This window comes from Anastrepha ludens, chromosome 4 (genome assembly GCF_028408465.1).
Source record: "Anastrepha ludens isolate Willacy chromosome 4, idAnaLude1.1, whole genome shotgun sequence".
NCBI lineage: Eukaryota > Metazoa > Arthropoda > Insecta > Diptera > Tephritidae > Anastrepha > Anastrepha ludens.
In genome coordinates, this window is record NC_071500.1 from 114,545,240 (window position 1) to 114,564,443 (window position 19,204).

General features: G+C 34.7%; 2 protein-coding genes across 2 annotated transcripts in view; both read right to left on the reverse strand.

Annotated features, from left to right (window-relative positions):
• Positions 1-261: 261 nt before the first annotated feature.
• The window catches only part of LOC128860689 (whirlin), a 110,914-nt gene continuing 91,971 nt past the window's right edge, over positions 262-19,204 (reverse strand). The window contains exons 12-15 of the mRNA XM_054098349.1: positions 15,469-15,555; positions 10,614-10,805; positions 10,443-10,535; positions 262-10,370 (exon numbers count right to left, since the gene is read on the reverse strand). Of these exons, the coding sequence (XP_053954324.1) occupies positions 10,242-10,370; positions 10,443-10,535; positions 10,614-10,805; positions 15,469-15,555 (501 nt within the window). The 3' untranslated portion in view covers positions 262-10,241. The remainder of the gene's footprint in view (positions 10,371-10,442; positions 10,536-10,613; positions 10,806-15,468; positions 15,556-19,204) is intronic.
• LOC128861965 (serine/threonine-protein kinase fray2-like) lies at positions 5,129-10,142 on the reverse strand. Its single transcript, XM_054100340.1, has 2 exons — positions 9,121-10,142; positions 5,129-5,189 (listed from the first exon to the last, which is right to left on the reverse strand). Exons 1-2 carry the CDS (start codon positions 10,140-10,142, stop codon positions 5,129-5,131), a joined length of 1,083 nt encoding a protein of 360 aa, XP_053956315.1.

Sequence of the window (19,204 nt, forward strand, 5' to 3'; positions counted from 1 at the left end):
GTGTACGTGAGGGCAATAGTTACACAAATTGATTTTGATAAACAAATTAGTTGCTTTGACTCAGCTGAAAAGCCGGTAATGCAAATCAGGCAGCGGAACTGGTTCGAAAGCACGATTTGCCTTTAATGAAAGCAAATGTTTTGATTAGAATTTGTTGAAAATTCAGTGTGAGCAACGTTTCCACGAGCTTCCAATGTGTTTTCATGTGGTAATTAGGTAAAAATGAGGAAGACGACAAAAAATATTTATTTTTTAAAAACAATTTATTAATTTTTCCCTTTTTAATTTGTTAAGAATAATATCTTTGCTTTCTCATTTTCTTTCTCTTTCTTATTTTGCTTGTTTATATTTTGCGGTATTTGCTTTTATTTTTATTTTTCTAGTTGTATTTTTTCTGTTGAACTTATGAATGTATGTAAATACCAAGGACAATGTGATTAATCGTAATTTTTGTTATTTGCTTGCATTGTTCCGGATATCTGGTTTGAATTAAATATTAAATAAAATAATTGTAATATCAATTATAGTTATTATCTTTATAATATAATTCGGTAATAGTAAATCAGCACTTTATATGTATATGTATATATGTGTATGTTCAGTTTTATATTATTTTTGTTTTTTGTGTCATTAGTTTTAAGTTTACTTCATTGCTATTTTAATGCTTTTTGCTATTTATATATGTACGTTTTGCCACTTCTAATACATTTTCCTATTTAATTAGTAAATATAATATCAGCAATGATTTAATTTAGTTTAATTTTAATTTTAACTTTTAAATACAGTTTTTACGAAATTAATTAATTTTTTATATAATTTTTAATTTTTGAGATTTTTAAATATTTAGTTACTCTTACATATGCTTTTTATAATATATACTTTCCGCATTTATTACATATTTATATTTATATATATTTACTAATATTTATATTTATGTGTATATTATAATATCTTTTGTTTATAGTTTACATAACTGCAAATTAATAGCTTAAATAATTTTGGTTAAGCTGCTGAGTTAGTTATAATTTCAAAACAAAATTTAACTTGAATAAAAAAAATGTATTACATTTATCTGAGAGCAGAAAAAAAATATAAGGTTCCTTGAAATTCATTTTCACTTCACTTGTTCAATTTTTGTCATCAAACCGCCTTTTCTGTAAATTTGCTTCGAGTCTTGATTTTCCTGAAAAGCTTCATCTTATGGCTCGTGGCTCATTCTTGGCTTTTCCTCTTTTATGATTCAAGCGCTTCAAAAACATAATAGCTTTGTGTTCCAAGTCTCTCGTTTCCATGCGCACTACCTTTCACTGATCTCTGACATGACTTGGGCCGTTTTCTCATCTCGTCTACAGAGTTTGCTTTACTAAGCGAAACGATAAATTATCAAAGAGTGACGCCGATCATACGACGCTGAAAACTTCGGTTCTCATCCGATCATCGAAATTAAGCAGCGTAGAGCGCGGTTAGTACTTGGATGGGGGACAGCTTGGAAACACCCTTGAAACCCTGCATTGCCATTGCTCCTTTGAGCACATTAGCTTGTAATTTAAATTATAAATTAATCATGAGAATAAATGAATAAATATATTGACAGAGAAAAGTTTGTCAATTCGAAACTAAAGCAAGGCACGAGTAATTTATTTGAAATTAAATTAAATTTTCTTGCAAGCAAAAATTAAAATAAAAGTATTAATACTTTAAAAAAGCGCTAAAATAATATTAGAAAATAATAATAATGTATCATCGGCCTTAAAAACCTCGCTGTTCGTTCTGTCTTTTCCAAAATTAATAAAGAAGCAAAGCGAATGGGTCTGGTGGTGAACGAGGACAAAACGAAGTACCTCCTGTCATCAAATAAACAGTCGGTGCACTCGCGTATCGCGGCACCCACGTCACTGTAGACAGTTATGATTTTGACGTTGTAAAAGGCTTCGTTTATTTAGAAACCAGCACTAAAGCCGATATAACAAGTGCTAAGTAGGCAATTGATTAGTAAAATCCCGGGAAACAAAATTAACACTTTATAAGGCTCTTGTCATGGCTGTCTTATCGTATGGCGCAGAGGCTTGTACGATGACAGCATTCGATGAGGCGTCCCTTGGGGTGTTTGAGAGAAAGATTCTGCGGAAGATTTTTGGACCTTTGCACGTTAGCAACCGCGAGTATAGCAGGCGATGGAACGATGAGCTGTATGAGCTTTACGATGCGTAGACATAGTACAACGAATAATGATTCAGCGGCTACGTTGGATGGGCCATGTCGTCGGAATGGATGCAAACGCTCCGGTTCTGAAAGTATTCGATGCGCGAGAAGCGGGTATCGCGTCAATTAAGAAGGAGAAGAATATTAGAAAAAAAGTAACAAAGGACTAATAATAATTTGCAGCTAAAAGAAATTTAATATTAATTAAAAAAAAATTAAAAACCGAAACATTTTTATTTTCAGCAAAAATGTTTTTTTCTATCAAGCTTCACAACTTCAACAAAAAACAAAAATTAGCCAAATAAATAAAATTTAAGTATTACATTAAGACAATAGGCGATAAACTAGTAAAAGTTATTAATTTTCAGTTTAAGCTACAAAAAATTTAGCTACATTTCACATATCAAAACAAAATAACCAATAAAAATAAAAATACTAAAATTAAATAGTTATTAAAAAAAAATTTTTTTTTATTAATTTGCAGTCAAAAATATTTAATATCTGTATTTTTTGTTGCCTTTAGTACACATACATATCTACAGCATCGCAAGGGTTAAATTTCTGTTTTCAATCATTTTTACTTTACTATACAGCTGATTTTATTTTACATTAAATATATTTATTTATTATATATTAAGTTTGTTATTGCTCCAGGCTTTCTTTCTACTATTTATGTACATATGTATATTTAATGTATGCATGCATCTTTTAGCGTCTACATATACTTACATATATAAATATTTTTTTTTTCATGCAACTAAGTATATATGTATATGTATGTATATACGAATTCGATTTTGTGAATTTTTGTTTGTTTTTATTATTTGCTTTTGCTTTGGTTGTTTTTGTTATGAATAAATGCATTTGCCCATTTAAATATGTATCTTTGTCGTTTATCAATAAAGAGTTTAATTTGTTTTTTGTTGCTTTGTTTTTGCGTTGAGAATTGTTGAGAATTGCTTATACATATATATTTTTTTAAGAATTGAATAAATTCTTTAGATGTAGCGATTGCATTCCATTTTACATATGTATGTATGTATTTGCTTGCTTATTACATACTTAGTGCTGATGTTGCATATGTATATGTATGTATGTATAAGTAAACATGTACAGTTCTAGCATATAAAGAGCTCTGCATGCCGTACTCCACTACAAATACAAGCGCGCCTTTACATATCAATATAAGCCAGTTGTATATATATTTGTGTGTATACGCGTCTGTTATACTCCTTTGTTTTTGCTGTATACCGTTTAGTATTTACTTAGCTATATTTTTGATCTAATTTTTAAGTAGCTTAGCTTTCCTCAATTTGGTTTTCTTTTACCGTTGGCTTCCTGTGTGTTTTATTATATTTGTAGCTTTTACTCTAAAGTATACATATTTTTAATTATATATTTACGTTAGCATAATATTTTACATATGCATGTATGTATAGAAGATATATGTATGTGTATAAGCTAAAATTTACCTCTCACGCATGCGAAATTCTAAGCAGTGCTATTCGTGTCTTCACCATAAATTCCATTCGACTATTTCGAGTTAATTAATAATTTTTGTGCAATTTTCAAAAGCTTCACCTATTTTCAATATTCCTTCTTTCTTTCTAATTTCGGTATTTTTATAATTTCAAAAATTTAATATCAACCTTTGACTGAGAGAGTTTTCTGCTGACACTCACTTGCCTCTGCCTCAAATGTACATACATAACTAACTTAGCTTAATTATCATAGAGAATAACTTCAATGACAATAATTCATAATAATAATAATTAGCCGTATGAATAGTCAACAAAATTATTCTTAATACCATTTTTTATCTAAATAATTTTTTCTTTGGTAAAACAATCTTACTTTTCCATGTCTTTTGCTTTTCCTTGCTTGCTTTTAGAATTTTCTTGTTTGTAAAATTTCAATATTAAACTTTTTTCCAAAAATTAAAACAAAATTCGCAATGATTAGGTACTATACAAATGTTGGTCTTACATTACATATGCGATTCCATTTCAATGTCTCCTATTTACAATACTAAATCGCGATGAAAAAGTATTTCATGTTAAGAAATTAAGAAATTAGTTAAGCATAAAATACTGCCGATTTTTGGGTAGTTTTAGGGCTTACGTTAAAGTGATGGGTTTAGGTATCGTTATTTAACTTGTTGTAGATATTTGATATGGATTTATCTTCTTCAAAGATCAAAAACTATTTTGCGAATACAATTTTACATACAAAATTGTACTTGGGCTCTACGCTGGCGTTCGTCCAATAATCGCCACTTTGTACGTAATTTGATTTCGATAAATGGAGATTTTGAAAGACCTCCAATATCTTCCGCTTGGATAAACTTCGCAAAAATTTACTCCAATACACTTGCAGCGTGAAAAACTTTTCTCAAAATATAATATAATTACACACAAAAATAAAACAGCCAAGCAATCAAATATTTTTTTCTTATGACATATTAACATAATTAAATGTAAAAAAAGTTAAGTTTTGTGCAATACTCTTTGTGAAATTCAAACAAAAGTTAAAAAATTTAGTTTATGTTTAATAATAGAAATTAAAAACAAAATTTTTCTGAAATGTATTATTTGAAATATGTATTTGCTGAAAACTTTACTGAGTATGCGCGACACTTTTTACCGATATTTGCCGATGTCAGACACAAGTGAAAGTATCGATATCAAGGCTGTGTGCGTCCTGATGTTGTTCCACAAATGGAGGGACTTACAGTTTTGAGCCAACTCCGAACGGCAAATGATTTTTTATGAGAAGCTTTTCATGGCAGAGCAGCTTTTTCACTCGGAGGCTTGCCATTGCCTGCCGTGGGGCGACCGCTATTACAAAAAACTTTGTCCATCATTTTGGTGTTTCATGCACGGAGATTCGAACCTGCATACTACGAATTCCGAATGGTAGTCACGCATCAACCCATGCGGTTACGCCGACCTGAATTATCCATACCATTACCAAAACAAGTTAAATAACTAAAATATTAAAACCAAATTGATTTAAATTCATTGATAATTCTGAGGTTAAAATAATGGCTAATATTTCTAATGCAGAAAGTGGAATTCCACCCCAATTAAGGGAAAGTTTGTTGATAGGATTATGAGAAACTTATTTTTCCACATTTGCTGCTTTTGTAGCACTTCGCATTTCATCACAAACACACTCAACCAAAACGCATTTACTTTGATTGTTTAGATTTGTTCGATTTCCCAAATTGTGAAATATTGAAATATTTACCGAAATGCTATTTTTCTATTGTTAAAAAATCTATTTCCCCTCTTCTGATAACTTTGTTGCGATATCTCTAAAAGCCGAAAATATTTACAAGACGTAAAATAAATGGACAGCAAAATTTTCAAGATTAGTTGGTAGTATTTAACAAGATTAGAGGAGAGGTGGGGTTGTGGGAGTTTTTTGTCACCGCAAACATTGCGCACACATACATATGAGCATGACACACGTGTGTGTGCGTGTGTACTTGCATGCTGACGTCTGCGGTGACATTAAAAGCGCATAAAATTTGGAAAAAATGTTTACATGTGGCAAAATGTTGCCAGTTTTTCGTTACGTTACATTTCAATTTTTTCTGATTTTTCAACTAAGAAATACATTTGTCACTAAAGTTTTTCAAGTTCGAATTTTTACTTGTGCTACCTTTGTTTTCAAATTTTATTCTGTTTCCTACATAATTTAGCAAAGCGGTTGCATTACAATTAGTTGCGGCTGCAACTAACCTTGTTGTTGGTGTTTAATATTGCTGTTGCTGTTGAGCGTTACGTTTCGCGCCCTGACGGCTGTTTATTTTGCAATTCTCTTATTTAACGATTACGTTTTTGTTTTTGTTGTTACCTTTTTCTAATGCCAATCAACCTCATTTTGTTGCATGTTTTTCTTTTTCTTTGTGTTTTTTGTTTTTTTGCTTTATTTTTAAGCTTTCAGCTATTCAGCTTTCCTCTGCTTTATCTGCCTTTATTCTGCTTTGATGTTTTGCATGCGTTTTTTAAGATGTACGTACGATAATTTTTTTGTTTGCTGTTGATTAATGTATTTAGAGTTTCTAAATTTAGTTTTTCAGTTAATGTTTATAACTCGTTTACCAAGTGAGAGATACTTGCAAATACATATTGGTTACTACTTCCTTATGGCTTTTTGCTAAATTGCTCTGTTAGCGAATATTTGCGTTTTTGCGAAATTTGCTTGTTTTTCGTTTTTCTTGAAAGTGCAGTGCGTAATTGTACTAAGATTTGTATGTGAATTTTTTATGGTATTTATGCTATTTATTTAAGTAGAGGTTTCTAATTGTAACTCTGACTTTGTGCTACAACGCGCCGATTATTATTATTTTAATTCCGAATATCCCTCAGAAATGTTTCATTTCCCGCGTTTCTACTTGCCTATCGTTCGTTTGTATCTTCGTGCAGTCGTTCGCGCTAATTATTTTCATTTACTATAACTATTTTTAGACTAATATATTTGTCCTATTATTTGCTTCACATACTAATAGGGGTTAAGGTGGTGCTTTCTAAGGGTTTTTTTACTTGTAATTTTTCTTATTTTGTTTTTGTGAGTGTGGTTGTGAGTGTGTGGTTCGCTTAATTATTTATTTGCTTTAGTGGGGTTAGGGTGTGTGGTTTATATACTACTACATACATATTATCGACATTGCCTTCCTCCTCGGTCTCTGAGCTTCACTTAAGTAATGTCTTTAGGTGGGTTTTTTAATAAATATTTGTTTGTTTGATTTTGCTTTAGCATTGGGATATTTTTTTGCTTCTTCGTTTTATTTATGTATATACCTGTGCAGTTTGCATTTCTTCAACCTTTTTTACCTTGTTTCATTCCTACTATTCGTTATATGCATTGACGTCTTCTCCACAAATTATCCCGCAAAACATTTTCACTTAAGTACAAAAACATACACACCTGTATAAAGCTGCTAGTGTTCACTTCGAACTACATACATACATACAAGTAATCAGACAATATAAAAGTTTGTTCTTCTTCGCTGAGCACTGCAGACGGTTGTGTGGGTGCGTGTGTGTGTGTGGGAGGTGTATAATTGTATTTTGTGATTATTTGCAGTGCGTTTGAGTTGTGCCTGGCATTTTTTTGGTTACCAAGGCCAAGTAGCGGATTCAATTGCTGCCCAGTATAGCTTGATGCCTAAAAGTATGCTACACTAAATAAGTATGCAATCAATTACCATTGAATAAAATTGAAAATTATTTCAGCGCTCTTTAGGCAATTACTGCGCAGCAAAGCATATCCTTTGTATTTCTGTTTGATTACTCATTGAGAATACAAAGTGTCGAACTAAGTTAGTATACATAGAGTACGAAGCACAAAGTACAAGGAGTTGAAGTGTGCAGTTTAAGTCACACAAATCTACCCTTTTTTAACATACAAGTACAAACTACAGTTAACTGATACATGTATATAAATATAATTAATCATAGAATATAATTTAGTTTTACATAATTACGCATACATAAGTAATATATAGTAGTTTAGCTTATGGCGTACATTCATAGATAGTAGAGTCTAGCGTTGCATATATGAAGAGCACCTACGCTACAGTAAATAAGGTTAATTTCTTCGTTTAACAAATTTGGGATATTATTTAGATAGTGTGGAGAAGTACTTGGGTTTTCAGGTTGAGGGTTGTTGTTGTTTTAGTGTACGTTATGCATTTTTTTGTAATTTTTTATTTTTTTAATATTTTTTTTTACTTTTTCGCATATTTTTTCTATTGTATTTGGATTACATGCTTGTTTTTCTTGTTTCAGTTGCCTCAGTGTTTCAGTATGCTTGTTGGGTTCGTTTGTTAGTTTCGTGTCTGTTTGAGATACTCAATCGTGTAAAAGTGTAAACTGTTTTGTTTTGTTCGTGGCAGTGTTTCATTGATACGAATATATTCCAAAGTTTTATATTCAATAAAGCAAAGCGGCACACGGAGCTGGGTTTATACTGAGAAAAAAAATTTTAAAACTTTGGCTGCTCTAAAACCGGTCGATTGTGAGCATTTCAAAATCCGAAATAAATAGAGCCTCAGCCCGATTGGTATTTTATGGCATATAATCTATAAAAAATTTGTAGAAGAAATTTTTTGGTATAACTTCTGAAAAATAGCTATCCCAGTTAACGTGTGCGTGATTTGAAGCATTTGAAGCATTTAAAGCATTAGCACTAAAACACTATAAGCATCCAATTGTAAGGCTTCAGGCACAAAAAATCTTTAAAATGAATGTCCACGTTGATGAGTATCTCTTGTGTGGCTTGTTAGTGTTGTAAAAAAAGAAATGAAAACAAGAATATATTTAGCGAGTGTACAAAAGCTAAAAATTATAACCGTTTGGGCACACAAAACATTTTTTTTTAATTTTTTTGTATATTTTTTTCTATGAAAGAGAATTTCGAAGCGATTATCTGAGAGCGTTAGGCATAAAAATTAAAGCGCGTCATTGGAATGGGAAACTTGAAGTGAAACGAACGGCGGCACTATGCAGTTTGTTTTATTTGTTGGGATGCTATAGGAGTTGTTGCTAGAGTTGGGTTGGCCTATTGCAGTAGGGAGTTACAAAATATTTATTTTATGCAGGGAAGTTACAAAGTTTGCACAATTCAAATTTATTTCCTTTTCCTATTTCACGCAGTTGCTATTATTTTTTACCGTTTTCTAAAATTTTGTTAATTTTGTTATGTTTGTACCATGTTGCTATTGTTGTTGTTGTTGCTACTGCATTTGATATTTCAGTTTTCAAGCATTCGATTTTGTTGTTGGTGGTAAATTTCGTTAGCAAAAATTTCTCAAATTCGTACTTGGTTTTAGTATTGTATTTGTTTTTGTTGCATTCTTTTTACTGGTAAACGGAATTATAATTTGTTTTATTGTAATGTGGTTGTTGCTGTTGGTGTTGATGTTGTGTGTGTGCTGATGGCGGTGGGTGTTCATGCTCAGAGTCGCGTTCTCGCTCATAGTCACGTTCGCGTGCGTAATCACGTTCACGTTCATAGTCGCATTGGCGTGCGTCACGTGACATCTCACGCTCCCGTTCGCGTTCGCATTCACGCTCATATTCACGATCTCGTGCAGCATACTCACGCTCGCGTGCATACTCGCGCTCGCTTTGGTAATCACGCGATCGCTCGTAAGCATACTCACGTTCGCGCTCCATTTCACGTGCACGATCACGATCGCGATCGCGCTCGCGATTATCTTCACGCTCTCGCTGGCGTTCATGCTCACGCTCTTTCGCGCGATCACGCTCGCGTTGCGAGTCTTTTCGATCGAGATCGCGTCTCTGCTCGTGCGATTGTTGTTGTTGTTGTGATTTTTGTTGTGTTGTGTGTGATGTTTGGTGACGTTTTGTTGATGATTGACGCTGAAGTTGATGTTGTTGTAATTGCGATTGTGACTGTGACTGTGACTGTGACTGTGACTGTAATTGTGATTGTGTGCTGCGTGTTGGTGTGTGCTCCCGAGATGTCGGCGCCGATGCTGTTGGTGTTGTTGTTTTTGTGCTGGCCGCTCTCGTGCGATCGCCTGGTGTCAGTCTTTGTTGTTGCTGTTGTTGATGTGTACTTTTTGTAGGTGTTGTTGTGGTCGCATGCGCTGCCGATGTTGGCGTTGTACGCTGGTGTTGTTGCTGATGCTGCTGCTGTTGTGTTGGACTTTTCGTGTACTTGACGCTCGTCGCATGTGATGCTGTCGCCCCCATTGACGGCTGCGTAGTTTGTGGCGTGTGTGGTGTATGTGTTCTAGTTGTTGTTGCTGCGGCACTGTGTTGTTGTGACGATTGCTGATGCGGCGCCGTCATAGTCGTGCGTTGTGTCGCCGATGTTGAATGATGAGATGGATTGATGGATTTAATGTTGAGTGGCAGTGGCGGTGGATTTTTAGCTTTTGTTAAAGGTATTGGTGTTGGCATTGGTTTTGGCGTTGTCGTTAAATCGATCCCCCATTCGAAAAGGAACTCGAGTTTTTGTCGTTCCAGAGGGTCGTCATTAGCCGGCAGGGCAAGCAAATGTTAGGCTTCTAAAAAGATAAGCGCTGTTGGTTTTGGTTCCAGATTGGACTTCTTCGCTTCGACAACTAAGAAGGTTATGTCAGCCTTTTCACGATTCGAAAAGCATTCGGCTATTAGGCGAGCAACCTCCTACATATGAACAGATCATTGAACAAAGACGAAATGCAAAAGAAATACATAAGTGAAAGCGACCAAACATACCTGATGATGTAGGCCTTCCACCTTATTGCCGTCCACTTCCAGTATCAGTTGCCCGACTTCTAGTCCGCCCGCTTCATATGCGGCACCATTTTCCTGAGTAACAAACGTTTGCATATTAATTAGTTTAGTACTCCTGAAGGCATACATAGATGTTGCAAATTAATGACTCACATGGATATTTATTATCCTAGGAAGCGGGTGTTTTGTGTTAGCACCACCTTCGATAGCAATACCTAAAATTGGTTTAGTTTTCTTAACAGTAATGTGTAAGTTGCCTCTATGATCAGGTACGACGTTTGGATTGTGTTCATGTGTTTGTTCAGTCGTTGAACCATTCTGCTCCGCTGAAAGGCGTTGCATGGACTGGAAATTTGAAAAAACGGAAAGAGAACAAGAACAACAGAAATATGTTATATTGATGGATTTGTGCATTGCCGTGCACTTATTTTGAGTTTATTATGCATTTTTTGTATAAAGCGAACTCTGCATATACTCGTTAAGGGGATTGGATGCCGTTGAAAATGGGGCAGGTTCCAACTACATTTATTTACAAAATTTATTTTAACAACAAATAAGGCAGACCGTGTTCCATTCCCTTTAAACTGCTAGGGACTCAGAACAAAAAATTGGTAAAAACTCATACTTTTTTTAAGTTTAAGACAAAGATTTAAAAATTAGTGATGAAATTCTTTGACCCTGCCTTATATCCGATTTGTGGTGTGCGTCTTGATGTTGTTCCAGAAATGGAGTGGCCTACAGTTTTAAGCCGACTCCGAACGGCAGATGATTTTATGAGGAGTCGACGAAAGTATGAATACAGCACATTCTTGGAGTTACTCTTACTTAAGCCTCTCCGTATTTCAAATCGGACAGAGCTACAGAATTGGATAGCGTCGACGAAACACAGCTTGTAGAGGTTCGATAATTGTATAAGGTATAAACAGATCATGAAGGTGAAAAACAGCTCCTCATTAAGATAGTTAGGTGTCTTATCCAACATTAGCAGGAATTGAAAAATACAATTCACACCTTAAAGATTCAGATATTTCACAACCCCGTAACTACGATCTTAAATTTCTATACAGATGGCTCCTAGCTAGACGATTTGGCTATGGAGTATTTTCGAAGGCTTTAGGCTCAATGGTGGATATCTATTACATTATAACATTTTTCAAGAAGCCCATAGGGCATGGAGAGATGAATGGACAGGCGTAACAGCTAGGCTGCTATGGCCGCAAATAAATAAGAAAAAGGCAAAGGAACAAGTTTTCCCTTCAAGAAACGATATCTCGAAGGACAAAGGCATTCCTTAAGAATAGTAGCTTTGTCCCATGAATATTGTAGAAGTTGTAGAGATGGGGAAGAGGAAGAAACAGGTGAACATTTCCTTTGCCATTTTCCAGCCTTAGCTGAAATAAGAGCAGGTTTTCTAGGGAAATATTTTTCCAATTCTCTTACGGAACTGTCTGGTGTAGGACAATGCTGCGCTTCATAAGAACCACAAAATGGTCGACGAAGAAAAATAAATGAGGTTCCCGTGTCGCATATGGCATCGCAACGGACCTGTATGTTGGTCGTCAAGACCTTCTCTAGCTGGGCATATACTGATTGAGAGTCCAATCGACTATAGATTAGTTCGGGACAGCAAATATCGTCAAATAAATAAAAGCAAAGTAAGTTTCGACAACAAATAAAAATAAAAATACAATAAATAAAATACCTATGTATTATTCAACAGAGAAGAACTTGTTGGACCTTCTAGCTATCAATATACTCCAAGAAGTTTAAAAAATGTATTTAGTAGGCCTGCGAGTGCACATTTTCAGAAAATTGGGTGACAGAGTGTCGAGGCATTACTGTTGTTCCAAAGAAGTAGGTCTAAAAGTAATCAGCGAAGGCAAATCACGAGATAGATAACGAATTGTATCATATTATAGATCTTGCGTAACTGGTGCCTAATAAAAGGCTTCTGATAATAAATGAAATTGTTTTCTCTGAAAAAACTTTAATCAGCCCTAGGCGTACTAAGAGCAGTTAAGCACTTTTGCTCCATTAAAACGGCTGTGCAGATTTTGAAAAAGTTCCATCAGCCTCATTTCAAATTTGGTGCTGATTGTTTCTTTTTATAAATTGTAGGTGTAGCAGTGTGTGGATATTCTTGTTACAAATAAGTAAAAATAAGTAGTTAGACAAAATAATAAATCTAGTTAGTAAGGCTGAGATATTGACTAACTAATATAGGTGAGAGTTTTCTAGTTGGTTAATTAAATTAGCAGGCAGCAAAATTGGTAACTAAGGAATATATTTGTATAATCAAAATAACAGGGTGTTTATTTTTGAACATCAACAAAAATTTGTATTTAGACAAGCGTAGCCGATTTCAATGCCAACAAAAATTTACGAAAACCATATTGAAGAATGCAGTGAACTAAATTATTGAATAAATTTCTGAAAATCATTTGAAAATATTCGGATGCAAAATTAGTGAATTGTGTTAGAAAAAGTGAAGGCGGCAGGAAGAGAGAGATAGAGAGAGAGAGCGCGCGAAATGTAGTCTTCGAATGACGTTTGGCTGCGGATGAGTCTATGATTGGCTGACTAAACGATTGAGAATTGTATGGAAAAAAATTTCGTTTTTTTTTTTTTAATTTGTGTGAGTTATGTAGTGAGTGCCGTGTGAGTTCATATTTTGAAAAAGTGATTTGTTTCTATCTCTCACATAGCAGTTTATTAAAAATGATTTCGTCTTAAATAAAAAATATACCTTCTGCCCAAATATGAACGAAACGTTATCAATAAAACGGTCCGCGGATGACATATGGCAAAAATAATTTTTTTGTTTTTTGGTAGGACTGTTATAAGCTTACATGGCAAATTTCAGCGTGATATGTCACATAGTTTGTTTTCTGTGCTACTGTAAACAAGTCAAGCTCGAGTGTGTTCTTCGAATTCTCTTTTATGACTTCAATTGTCTCAAAATGTTTTCCACGGAGCGGCAACTTGAGCTTGGGAAACAGGAAAAAGTCACATGGAGCCATATCAGGCGAATACGGTGCTTGCGGAACGATATTAACATTATTTTTGTCCAAATAATCGCGAACAAGACGTGATGTGTGAGCTGGTGCATTATCGTGATGCAAGAACCATGACTTGTTGTCCCACAATTCCTTCCTTTTAAGACGAATGTTCTCGCGCAAACGCTTTAAAACGTCTAAATAATATTCAGCGTTAACCAATTTTGCGATTTGTGCGATTTTCAAGCACAATTTCCTTTACTTTTCCGATGTTTTCGTTGTTTACTGATGTTGCTGGACGACGTTCATGAGGCAAGTTTTCAACCGATGTACGGCCCTCTTTGAACGATTTGTACCACTGGAAAACACGTGCACGCGATAGAGCAGAGTCCCCGTAAGTTGTCTGCAACATTTTTAAGGCGTCTAAAGCCGAAATTTTGTTGGAATAACAAAATTTCAAACAAATTCTTTGTTCAACTTGAATTTCCATCGTTAAATTCGAAGAACACACTCGAGCTTGACTTGTTTACAGTAGCACAGAAAACAAACTATGTGACATATCACGCTAAAATTTGCCATGTAAGCTTATAACAGTCCTACCAAAAAACAAAAAATTTATTTTTGCCATATGCCATCCGCGGACCGTTTTATTGATAACGTCTCGTTCATATTTGAGCAGAAGGTATGTTTTTTTTTTAATTTTCACTAGGGGGCGTCCATAAATTACGTGAGATGTTTAAGGGGGGGAGGGGGTCGAGTAAAATCTCATCTAATCTTACGTTGGAGAGAGGGGGGGTCTCGGCAAATATCACGCAATTTTTTTTCTGATTGAAACAAAAAAATTGTACATGCTTAAGATTTAATCTCAAGCGTAATCGTAGTATGATCAAGATCATTCACTAATTCGTTCGAAAGAAAATAATTTCATTCATACTTCGACGTTATACATTACTACTGTCAAACCACCATATTTGTTTTATACCAAATAGCTCAATTTAATCTGAATTTGCGGTACAGTGTAGCCCGTCGGTTGTTTTCGCGCCACTATGAGCCGAACGCCCTATCACTTAGGTTGACGTTTGACAATTCCGGACTTTAAAGAACATGACGGAAAATCATTTGCTCCATTTCTAATACGCGTACCGATTGAACCGCTGAATGCCTTCATCAGCACGCCTATTGATCTCTATTGCCCAAGTATACGTGATGATTTAGAGAAAATATGCTGGAGTACATGCGGTATTTACTTCGGATCTATCACAAGAGCTGCAGAGCACAGGGGAGCAGCTCACATTGCACCAGCTAAGCAAGCGCGTATGTTCCGCAAAGTGCGACCCTCACGGATTGTCACAAGACGAGCTAATGAGTTACTGTGCGCAAGCGTCAACGGCTTAGAGTGGCTAGATTAGAACGAAGTTGAAGGAGCACATGATTTTACTGAAAATCATATGGACATGTTGGTCCCAATAGTCTCTTTTGAAACCGCGCATGATTCTCCATGGACTGAATTAGAGTAGATATTCTTTTTTTAATCGCAGTAGTTACGATTTAAGTCTTCTATTGTTAAATTTTTATTACACTTATAACTCTCAGCAATATTGATTACTAGTCTTAACTAGTCGTAAATAAAAGCACGAAGCAACTTTTTGTTCTTTTTACAATAACAATCCAACGCGTTTACATAAGAAACCCACAGTTTGAAAAATCTCACGTGAGATTGGGGGATGGGGGAGGGGATTGAATAAAATCTCACGACATCTCACCAGGGGGGGAGGGAGGGTCAGAAAATTGAAAAAAACACCTCACGTAATTTATGGACGCCCCCCTACTCAAAACTTCGAATGTTTGCAAATTTTCCTTAATTTTTTTTTTTAATTTTCGCTGCTTCGAATGTTTGCAAGTTTTCTCTCATATTTACTTAAAATTTGTACTAGTTTTATTATTTAAAAATAAAGTAAGTTTTCGCTTAACATTTAACTTTCTTACCACGCCTCTGGCATGCCAGCACTCACCTGATGCCTGCGTACACCCTTGTCGCCCAGCAGTGTGCCTCCTTCCTCCTTCATATCGAAACTTCTCGAAAGTTTTGTGGCCAACTCCTATTTTGCGTTTTTGGTTTGTATTTTTTGATTTTCAATATCGAATTGTGTTGGTTGAAGATTTGGTTTAAATTGCAAATTTCGTTAGGCCAATTATTGGTTTCGTTTCAAATTTACATTTGTGTTCAAAATTGAGTTGAAGATTTTTTCATTTGTGTGTGTGAATTTTTTTATGTATGCAAATTGCAGAGTAGGCAAAAATTTGAAGATAAAAAAGTAATAAAGACATATTTTTGCATAAGAAATGGTGAGTTCAACAAAAAGTGTTCAAGAATAATGCATTTTTTTAGAAAAAAGTTTTTACATTTTATTAATTTTTTTTAATATCTTAAATTTTTTTTTTGAACTTTTTGTAAAAATTTGCAGTGGTTTCGAGACTGAAAAATTATTCTTATGTGTTTATTGTAACATATATGTATGTATGTATGCACGTATGTATCTATGCATAAAATGAAATTTTTCGAAAATTCTGTACTATTTGGGCAGAGAAAAAAATATTTTGTTTATATACTGAAGAAGCGTTGGTGACGTGGAAATTTACAGCGAAATGTATACATCGTAAATTTTTGAATAATAACTTGAAAGTAGCCAAATACGAGACGGTTGACAGACAGCGAACGGACAAAACAAAGCCGTTCAGAATTACGAATTTAATTGCTTTTTTGAACGACTTATAAAAGTTAAGTTTTTGAAACCGTTTACTCAAAAGTAAATTATACTCGTAAGAAGTGATATCAAGCGAGCTGCGTGTGAGAAGTTAACGAAATTTTTCTTTTATTTAAAGACCTTCATATGGTCATGGTGGTGGTGGTGGAGATGTTGTCGGAGTGACACAGCCCGGACGCAATTAGCACGAAAGATTCCATTTTGATATACCACTTCTAAAGTAACTGCTTTTTATTAGTCGAACCATCTTGATTTGACTATGAATCTGCCTATGTCGTCTATTTTCTTTTCTGCAATTCCAGATAGTGAAAACCTGTTTCCTTAGATTCTTTTTGATTTCAGCTTTTGCATCTATCGTCTCGCAAAGGAAATATGCCTGCTTGTGGCTTCCTTAACAACTCGTCAGTTCTGGATTTGTTGAAATTGGGCCACGTTTGTTTAGTTCTTTTCCATGTATCGGCTATTTAGTTCATCTGTCAACGGCCTGCTTCTGGAATAGGGAGAAGATCTTCCTTTTTGCGCACGCTTTGGGGACAGCCAATTTCTATCGCTTCAGATTCGTTATAGGATGCCATCTGTCTAGCCAGTTCATCAGCTTTCTCATTTTCCTCTATGTTTCTATGGCCAGGTACCCAGATGAGACATCATTCTCTCGTTCGCGTTAAAGCTTTCAGTTCTTCTTTGCGTTGTCTGAAGATATTTGAATTGGCTATAGGTGATTCTAAGCTAAGATGGCTGCTTGACTATCTGAAAAAACACAAACTTCCAATAGTTGTCGTAGATGGTTTCTAAATATCCTGCAAGCGTCCCTTATCCCGAGAACTTCTGCTTGAACAATACTATTCTATTTCTCCAGGCGAAAATATTTGCAGGTTTCGAGGTCGTTCTGGATTACGTTGACTGTGAGGTCATCGGTCGATCGGCGGTTTATAGGCACACAACTGCGAATTCGGAAATGCCACAAACATTTTCTAGCGATTTCAAATCGTTCATAATAAAGTTTTATGCAATATAAACAAATTATGAGAATTTGGAGTATTTGGAGTTCGCTGTAAGGCTGATTATTAGCAAACTAAATTCCTTCTATTTTATTTGAATTAAGCATTTTAAGTAATATTCGCTGGTATTTTAGTGAAATTCCACATTTGAACCTGAAATTCATTGTAGCAAATCTCATACGAATTTGCGGAATTAGATTTTTCTCTCAGTTTTTCTTTCGCACAATTACGCTTCTCACAAGCGCATGTATATGTAAGGTAAATATTTTTTTCTGCATAATTTTCGTTTGTGATAAATGAAGGTGTTGCTGATAAATGATATGCGGACAGTTGCTATCGTTTGACTGAGATGAGCTGATGCACGACTAAGTGAGGTGGATGCAATGCGCAGTAAGTATGTATGTATGTATGCATGTAAGTATTGTGTCGTGCTAATGCAATTTTGTACTTAGTGAATCTAAAACATTTACTAAACTAAAAGCGCTAACTAAAATTTGGGCTACTTGCTTTATAAACATAACTACAACTACAACTACCAAAAATAGTATTCATAACTCAAACTAGGGTGTCAGATGCCAAAAGGCCGCGTCTAACAAAAAGGGCACACAATCATAAGTGATTAACTAATTTTAAATGTGGAGCAACTAAATCTATTCTAAACGTACACAGATTAGAATGTAGTTAAAAATAATTAATAAAATATTAAATACTAAAAATAAGTAAACACAATGAATATTAGAAATAAATTGTAAAATGCGTTGGTGCAAAAGTGATATGTTTTTAACTTTTAATGACTTTTTAAGATTTCAGTTGAGTGGGCCATAATTATTTTCATATGAATCACGACATTTCAGTTCTCTAGTGGAGCTTCTCCATTGACATAAAGGCGAGCAGAGTTGGCTGATGCTAATATAGCCATTGACAGCAAAAATTATGGATTTGGCCTGGTCGCTCCGCCTTAAGCTATCCAGTAGTACCACAATTCCAGTGCGCTTTTCTGATGCTATCCTCCAAAGAGGTAGCCTTGGAGCTTTGTGTCCCTTCTGAAGAACAGATGTTGCTTATTAAAGATTTTTCAAAGCAGAAATGCACCTGGAAAATTATCATTGCCTGTCACAGGCCGGATGCAATGGGAAAACTACTAATTTATTTTGATGACTGAGATTTTTATGGAGGCGTCACTTCATCTTGAGTAGGCAAACGCGGGTTCCAGGACTCAAAAGTGTGATTTTATATGGTTCTGCTTTTTTTATATTAAAAATTCCTTATTATTTGTGTACCAATTTCGTCCAGATTGTCCTAAATTTGCGACGAGCCTTGTTCTCCTCCTTTCTATTTCTTTCTTATCCATTTTCAGGGTGAGAATGCTTTTTTCAATTCTTCTTTTCCTAGAAGGAATCGACTTAGTTGTTCGGGTAGCAAATTTCTGAATTTGAAGTCAGTTCTATTGCGTTTACTCTAGCAAAGACGGTGGACTGCGCAAATTAAAATTTAAAAATGAAGGCCATGGTCATGAGCAGCACTGAGGGGACTTATCGATATTCATAAATCGAGATACAAATTGACCCTTTTTCTTTTATGAGAGAAAACCTTATAGAAATACAGAAAACTCATTGGCCCACGCTAGCTGGGCTTCCCAATGCAACACGAAAGTTCTGATTATAAAAGTTTGGACGTCAACTTGTGAGCTGCTCTATCGAAAGCGCTGTTAAAAAAGTAAGTAGCTGGCATGACTTGACTGCGTATTAAGAAATCGCAGTTGTTTACCTAGTTTATGCTCTTGATGCAAAAAATAAAAAAACAATAACTATAAACATATTTGTCATTCTCTCATTTATTCACTTCAAGTAATGGAATAAAGAAACTGCAGAGAACTGAGTGATATGTTTAAACGAAATGTCAGAAGTCTTTAGTTTGTATTATTTCAAACTAAATGGAATCCTTTTTAAATTAATTTAATGTTTTTGTACATTTTACTTGCAGCA